The sequence below is a fragment of the Cebus imitator genome, unplaced genomic scaffold (genome assembly GCF_001604975.1).
Source record: "Cebus imitator isolate Cc_AM_T3 unplaced genomic scaffold, Cebus_imitator-1.0 Scaffold66, whole genome shotgun sequence".
Taxonomy (NCBI): domain Eukaryota; kingdom Metazoa; phylum Chordata; class Mammalia; order Primates; family Cebidae; genus Cebus; species Cebus imitator.
In genome coordinates, this window is record NW_016107381.1 from 5,541,383 (window position 1) to 5,549,495 (window position 8,113).

General features: G+C 41.9%; 1 protein-coding gene across 2 annotated transcripts in view; it reads right to left on the reverse strand.

The window, feature by feature from the left end:
* Positions 1-8,113, reverse strand: part of RFWD3 (ring finger and WD repeat domain 3) — a 51,887-nt gene that overhangs the window by 20,113 nt on the left and 23,661 nt on the right. For both annotated transcript variants that reach the window (XM_017530553.2, XM_017530554.2), the window contains exon 3: positions 2,523-2,725. In XM_017530553.2, the coding sequence (XP_017386042.1) occupies positions 2,523-2,725 (203 nt within the window). The remainder of the gene's footprint in view (positions 1-2,522; positions 2,726-8,113) is intronic.

The following is an 8,113-nucleotide window of genomic DNA, read 5'->3' on the forward strand; positions in this document are numbered from 1 at the left end:
ATCTCGGCTCACCGCAACCTCCGCCTCCTGGGTTCAGGCAATTCTCCTGCCTCAGCCTCCTGAGTAGCTGGGATTACAGGCACGCGCCACCATGCCCAGCTAATTTTTTGTACTTTAGTAGAGACGGGGTTTCATCATGTTGACCAGGATGGTCTCGATCTCTTGACCTCGTGATCCACCCGCCTCGGCCTCCCAAAGTGCTGGGATTACAGGCTTGAGCCACCGCGCCCGGCTAAAATTATTATTATTTTTTTGAGATGCAGTCTCACTCTGTCACCAGGCTGGAGTGCAGTGATGCGATCTTGGGTCACTGAAACCTCTGCTTCCCAGGTTCAAGCAATTGTCCTGCCTCAGCCTCCCAAGTAGCTGGGACTACAGGCGCACGCTACCATGCCTAGCTAACTTGTGTATTTTTAGTAGTGGTGGGGTTTCACCATGTTGGCCAGGATGGTCTCGATCTCTTGATCTCGTGATCTGCCCGCCTCAGTCTCCTAAAGTGCTGGGATTACAGGTGTGAGCCACCATGGCCGGCTTGAAATTGTTTAACTTTTACATACAATATATTTAGCATTGTGCAACCATCACCATAACCCAATTTCTGTCAGCCCACAAAGATCCTTTATGCCCATGTAGAGTCACTTCACACTTGCACCTGTAGACCCAGGCAACCACTAATCTTGTCTCTTTAGACTTGCCTTTTCTGGACATTTTATATAAGTGGAATCATATACTATGCTGGTTTACTGTTATATAAAACATTAAAAATTATCCCCACTGATTTGAGATATTCCCTTTACAAGATGTTAAATTTCCATATACATTTAGATCTAGAAAGATGTTCCATTTGTAAAACATTCTACATTTTTAATGTAAATGATTGACAACATCTCTGAGGTATTATTTACCTCATTCCTCCACCCCTTTTTCTACAGACTATGCAAACTGGTTATTAGAAAAGAGTCTTGAGTAGATTCAGGGCTTTTTTTTTGGCAGTGGGGGTGGGGGGCTGGTGTGTGTGTATGTACAGTACTTCCTAAGTGGCATGAGTATTTCAGATTATAGCACATTAAGAGGCACATATGGTCTTGTCCTATTTTTTTGAGATGCTAAGATTGACCAATGGGTTCAGGTGGTATCATCCTGGTCCCTGTATTAAAAAGAATCCCATCAATCCTGCAACCTACTGGTTTTAGGATCCACTGATGATCTGTGCCTAGATATATCATTTAATCAGGAGTCACAAAATGATGACTTTTCTATCGCTTCTGCTGCAGTCAGCTGAAATTTTTTATTTAAGAAAACTTTCAAGCCTGGGCAACATAGGGAGACCCCATCCCTACAAAAAATTAGCCAGGTATGGTGGCACGTACATATAGTCCTATCTAGTCAGTCAGCTGAGGTGGGAGGATTGCTTCAGCATGGGAGGTCAAGGCTGCAGTGAGCTGTGATCATGCCACTGCACTCCAACCTGGGGACAGAATGAAACCCTGTCTCAAAAAAACAAATAAATAAAAAACAACAAAAAAAATATACTTCATCAACTCTCTGGTTGTCCTAAATACAGTTTATACAGGAAGTCAAAATATTAGCATATTCTTGATTATTTACTAGTTTTTGGAGTAATGAGTTGAGGTTCTAACAACTTATGATAATGACAAATGAGGTTTTGGAAAATTATATAAATATGAACTTATAGATTTATTATATTTCAACTCATAATCCAAGAATATTCTTTCAGTGGGAAAATATACTGAAAGAGCACCCTCTGGGGATTAAAGTTTTTAATGTAAGCAGGACATCTACTTTAGGAGGTCTCTGCCTATGACTGTTAAATAAAGTTCCACTTGCATAACACCTAACATACTAGGACTCGAAAGTGTCAGCCTAGACAGGGGGCTGAATTAACAAAACTTCTCTTAAATAAAGAATCTAGGCTGGGTGCAGTGGCTCCTGTCTGTAATCCCAGCACTTTGGGAAGCTGAGGTAGGTGGATCTCTTGAGCTCAGGAGTTTATTACCAGCTGGGGCAACATGGAAAAACCCTGTCTCTACAGAAAATTTTAAAAATTAGCCAGTGTGGTTATGTGTGCCTGTAGTCCCAGCTACTTGGGAGGCTGAGGTGGAAGGATGGGTTGAGCCTAAGGGAAGAGGTTGCAGTAAGCCGAGATTGTTGTCATTGCACTCTAGTTGTCACTGCGCAACAGAGCCAGACCTTGTCAAAAAATAAAAGAAAAAGAAAAAAACGAATCTATTTTCTCAGATGTCTAAAAAAGCGAAAGAGAATATAAAATGCCATTACAAAGTGACTGACTCACTGGGTCACAAATTACACTGAGCTGTAAGTCAGATCAAATCCTCTCTATATTATGGCCAGTGAAGCCTCTATACTATAAAACAGGAATCCACAACATTTAGGGGAGAAAAGGGAAAGTGTTAAAGCACAAATCTAGAGCTTCTAGTCTTCTGAAGTTTAAGCTTCCTGGATGTTAGACTTCTGAGTCCAAACCTGGATAAAATACTGACCTTCTGAAATGACAGCTCCAGATTCCTCTGTCTGGTCAACAACCTCTCCATACTCTGTAGAGCTGTCACTGTCAGAATCAGAACTACTAGACATCTGCAAGTCTTCAGACACAGGATTCCTAGTCTCTGAATTGTAAATGGTAGCTGGCAAGTCAGGCTGGGTCCTGCTCACCTGAAAGTAAGCATCCAATGGTGCTCTCAACCTATGTACAGAGGAAGACAATAGAATTACAGTACAATGAACTATCATCACAAAAACAATCTACAGTGATTTGAAGTAAATCCTATCACTTCAACCCATCTCCAGGCCATTAATGGTGCCTTTGAAAGCTGAACAGGAATAACAGATAAGTGGAGACTGGCCTCCTGGATATTATCATTTACCACTCAACCACTGCTACATTAGCCCACATAGGAGCTTGATCCTTCTGTTAAAAGCTAATTCTATTTCACTGGCATCTGGCCATATTGTCAATCTTTAAAGGACACAACTCAGCAATCTGTATGCTGGTACTGGGTAGCTGAAAAGAGAGGTGAACAAGAAGAAAAAGGGCCTTGTTGCTCAAATAAGACCTCATGTGATTTTGCTATTGCAGTCACCTAGACCAAGGTATTTTGGAATACAGTACAGGGTCTGGATTCTGTGATTTCTTCACCTTTCATTTTAGGACAGTAGTTTTCTTTTAAAATTTAAATAATGCTAGTATAAGATTAAAAACGTAATTTGACTCAAAAAAATAACTTAGGATGATGAGAAGAGCTGGGGCCAAATCTAACACTCCAAATCTATCTTGGCTGGCAGAGTTTAAAATAACCACTGCAGTACCTCAGTTTCCCTAACTCCTGGAATAACAAATCACACTCCAGCTTGAGCCAAGGAGTTTGAGGCCACTTGTGTCACAGAATTAATCAAACTTTATATTTAGTAAAGACAGGGTTTTACTCTGTTAGCCAAGCTGGTCTCGAACTCCTGACCACAAATGATCCACCTGCCTCGGCCTCCCAAAGTGCTGGGATTACAGGTGTGAGCCACCGCACCCAGCCAAATCAATGAAACTTTATATTAAAAAGAGTTCCTGAGGAAAGATCTAGGGACACACACACACACACACACACACACACACAGACATTAGGCCAGGTTCAGTGGCTCATGTCTGTAATCCTAGCACTTTGGGAGGCCGAGGCAGGTGGATCATTTGTGGTCAGGAGTTCGAGACCAGCTTGGCTAACATGGTGAAACCCCATCTCTACAAAAAATAAACAGTATAGCCAGGCATGGTGGCATGCACCTGTAGTTTCAGCTACTTGGGAGGCCAACGTGGAGGATTGCTTGGGCCTGGGAGACTGACGCTGCAGTGAGTCATGATGGCGCCTATACTCCAGCCTGGGTGACAGAGTGAGACCCTGTCTCAACAACAACATCCAAAAAAACTCAGGAGGCTGAGGCAGGAGGATCATTTGAGCCTGGGGGTTTGAGGCCACGGTGAGTAAGCTATGACTATGCCACTGCACTCCAGCTTGGGTGGCAGAGTGAGACTCCATTTTCAAAGAAATAATAAAGTAAGAAAAAAAAATTGTGTTGTGGCTCACACCTGTAATCCCAGCACTTTGGGAGGCCAAGGCAGGAGGACTGCTTGAGGCCAGAAGTTTGAGGCCAGCCTGGCTAACATAGCAAGATGCCATGTCTATTAAAAAAAAAAAGTTTTTAAGGCTGGGCACACTGGCTCATCCCTGTAATCCCAGCACTGTGGGAGGCCAAGGTGGGCGGATCATGAGGTCAGGAGTTCAAGATCAGTCTGGCCAACATTGTGAAACCCCATTTCTACTAAAAATACAAAAATTAGCCAGGCATGGTGGCACACACCTGTAATTCCAGCCACTCAGGAGGATGAGGCAGGAGAATTGCTTGAACCCAGGAGGTGGAGGTTGTAGGGAGCTGAAACGGTGCCACTGCACTCCAGCCTGGGCGACAGAATGAGATTGTCTTGGGGGAAAATTTTTTTTTTTTTTAATAAAAGGGCATTCCAAACTTTAAAACATACCACCTCAGTAAAAATTACTAAATTTAACTGACAGGTGACCTACTATAATTTTAATAATTATGACACTAAATAAAATACTATTACCCAGAAACATTGTTGGGGACTGCTTACACAGAAAAATTTTTATTTCTAGTAGTTTGGCTGCAATTTATTGATGACTTAGGAATTTCTACTAAAAAAAAAAAAAGATGACTGAATGCTAACTAGAACAAAAGAAACACTACTCAGTGTCCAACTCAATACACAGAAGATTTTTTTTTTGCCCTTTTAAAAACAGAAATGTCAATAAACCAAAATAAGAAAAAGCAATCAAATTGCTTTTCTTTTTTGGAAATTGAGATATAATTAATATACTATAAAATCCACAATTTAAAAGTGTACAATTCAGTGGTTTTAGGTTATGTAATCATAAGCATAATCATTATCTGGTTCCAAAACATTTTTGTTACACATAAAAGGAACCCTGTATCCATAAGCAGTCATTTCCCTCTCCTCCTCTTCCTGGGCCCTTGGGAATCACTAATCTACTTTGTCTCATGGATTTGCCTATGCTGGATATTTCATATGCAGTGTATAATATATGTGGCCTTTTGCATCTGGCTTCTTTCACAACTTGATGACAAATACAAAATAATGTCACTTAACAATAGTTTTAATTCTTCCCTTTCAATCTGAATGTCTTTTATGTCTTTTTCTTGCCTAAAAGCCCTGGCTAGCACCTCCAGTATAATGTTGAGTAGAAGTGGCAAAAACGGACATCTTTGCCTTGTTTCTCATCTTAGGGGTAAAGCTTTCAGTCTTTGACCTTTTATTATGTTAGTTGCAGGTTCCTCACTGATGCCCTTTATAGGGTTAAGTTCTCTTCTAGTTTGTTGAATGCTTTTACTCAACATAAAAAAGTTTTAGATTTTGTTAAATGCTTTTTCTGTTTCTACTGAGATGTTCATTTTTCCCCTTTATTGTATTAGTATTTCCCTCAACCGTTTTTGTGTATGTTGAACCCATCTTGCTTTCCTAAAACAAACTGGCCTGAAAGCATCAGTTAAGAAATGTTCCTGTGGCCAGGTAGTGGCTCATGCCTGTAATCCCAGCACTGTGGGAGGCCGAGGTAGGGTGGATCATGTGGTCAGGAGTTAAGAGACTAGCCTGACCAACATGGTGAAACCTCATCTCTACTGAAAAAACAAAAATTAGTGTGGTGGCGTGCACCTGTAATCCCTCAGCTATTCAGGAGGCTGAGGCAGGAGAATAGCTTGAACCCAGGAAGCAGGGGTTGCAGTGAGCCAAGATCGCGCCACTGGACTCCAGTCTGGCAACAGAGCAAGACTCTATCTCAAAAGAAAAAAAAGTTCCCTCCATATTTTTTGAAAGTTTATCAAGTATTGGTGTTACTATTATACTTCTTTAAACGTTTGATAGAATTTATCAGGGAGGCTGAGTGTGGTGGCGTGTGCCTGCAGTCAAAGCTCCTCAGGAGGCTAACATAAGAAGATCGCCTGAGCCTAAGAGGTTGAGGCTGCAGTGAGTTGTGACCACGCCACTGCATTCCAGCACAGGTGACAGAGTGCGACCTTGTTTAGAATATATATATATTTTTTCCCCTTATTATTTTCTGGGAGGGCAAGGCGGCTGACATCTATAATTTCAGCACTCGGGAAGGGATGGCTTAAGCCCAGGAATTCGAGATCAGTCTGGGCAACATAGGGAGATGCTAACTCTACAAAAGAAGTTAAAAGTTAGTTGGGAGTGGTGGTGTGTACTTGTGAGCGCAGCTACTGGGGAGGCATGCTTGAGCTTCGAAGATAGAGGCTACAGGGGGCTGTGATCATGCCACTGCACATTGCACTCCAGCCTGGGAGACAGAGCAAGGCCCTCTAATAATAAAAAAAAAAAAAAAAAAGTTTTCTTCTATTTGGTAGTCATGTCCTCTCTCTTATTCTTGATTTTAGTAATTTGAGTCTTCTCTCTTTCTTGGTCAGTCTAGCTAAAACTCTGTCAATTTTATTGATCTTTGAGAAGAACCAACTTTTTGATTAGTTCATTTTCCCTCATTTTTCTATTCTTTATTTCACTTATTTATATGTTAATCTTTATTATTTCCTTCTGCCTGCCTCTGTTGGGTTTTGCTTGTTCTTCTTTTGATTATTTAGGAGTGTGTTATTTAACTTCCACATATCTGTGAATTCCCCAAATTTCTTTCTGTTGCTAATAACTAATTTTATTCTACTGTGGTCAGAGACATACTTCATGTAAGTTCTTTTTTGCTGCTTGTTTTTGAGAATGGGTCTCACTCTGTTGCCCAGGCTGGAGTGCAGTGACAGAATCATGGCTCACTACAGCCTCAACCTCTTGGGCTCAAGTGATCCTCCTACCTCAGCTTCCTGAGTAGCTGAGACTACAGGGATGTGGCACCATGCTTACTGTTTTTTTTTCTTCAGTAGAGATAAGGTCTCACTATGTTGCCCAGGCTTGTCTCGGAACACCTGAGCCCAAGTGATCCTCCCGCCTCAGCCTCCTAAAGCGCTAGAATTATAGGTATGAGCCACTGTGCCCGGCCTACTTCATAAAACTTCAATCCTTTTAAATTTATTGAGGTTTGTTTTATGGCCTAACATATGATCTATTCTGGAGAACGTTTCATGTGTACTTGAGAAGTAGGTGTATTCTGCTGCTGTTAGGTGGAATGTTCTATAAATGTCTATTAGACCTAATTGGTTTCATAGTTTGACACTATTATTCAAGTCTTCCAGTTCCTTAATTTTCTGTCTAGGTGTTCTACTCAATATTGATAGTGGAATACTGGCTGGACCCGGTGGCTCATGCCTGTAAGCCCAGCACTTTTGGAGGCCAAGGCAGGTGAATCACTTGAGACAAGGAGTTCAAGACCAGCCTGGCCAATATGGTGAAACCCCCCTCTCTACTAAAAATACAAAAATTAACCTGGGTGTGATGGCGCATGCCTGTAGTCCCAGCTACTCGGGAGGTTGAGGCAGAAGAATTGCTTGGACCCAGAAGAGGGAGGTTGCAGTGAACAGAGACTGTGCCACTGTACTTCAGCCTGGGTGATAGAGTAAGAGGGAGACAGTCTCAAAAATATAAATAAATAAAATAAAGGAAAAAAGTGGAGTACTGAGTGAGTACTGACGTCCCCTAGTATTATTAATGAACTGCCCATTTCTCCCTTCAATTTTGTCAGCCCCTATAGGGACTCTGTTGTTAGATGCACTAAAGGGTTTCTTTACTTATTTTTTTGAGAGAGAATCCCGCTCTGTTGCCCAGGTTGGAGTGTAGTGGCGCAATCTCGGCTCACTGCAACCTCCGCCCCTCCAGGTTCAAGCAATTCTTGTGCCTCAGCCTCCTGAGAAGCTGGAATTACAGGCATGTGCCACCACGCCTAGCTAATTTTTGTATTTTTAGTAGAGACGGTGTTTTACCACATTGGCCAGGCTGGTCCTCAAACTCCTGACCTCCAGTGATCCACCTGCCTCGTCCTCCCAAAGTGCTGGGATTACAGGCATGAGCCATGGTGTCCAGCCACAGGTTTTTTTT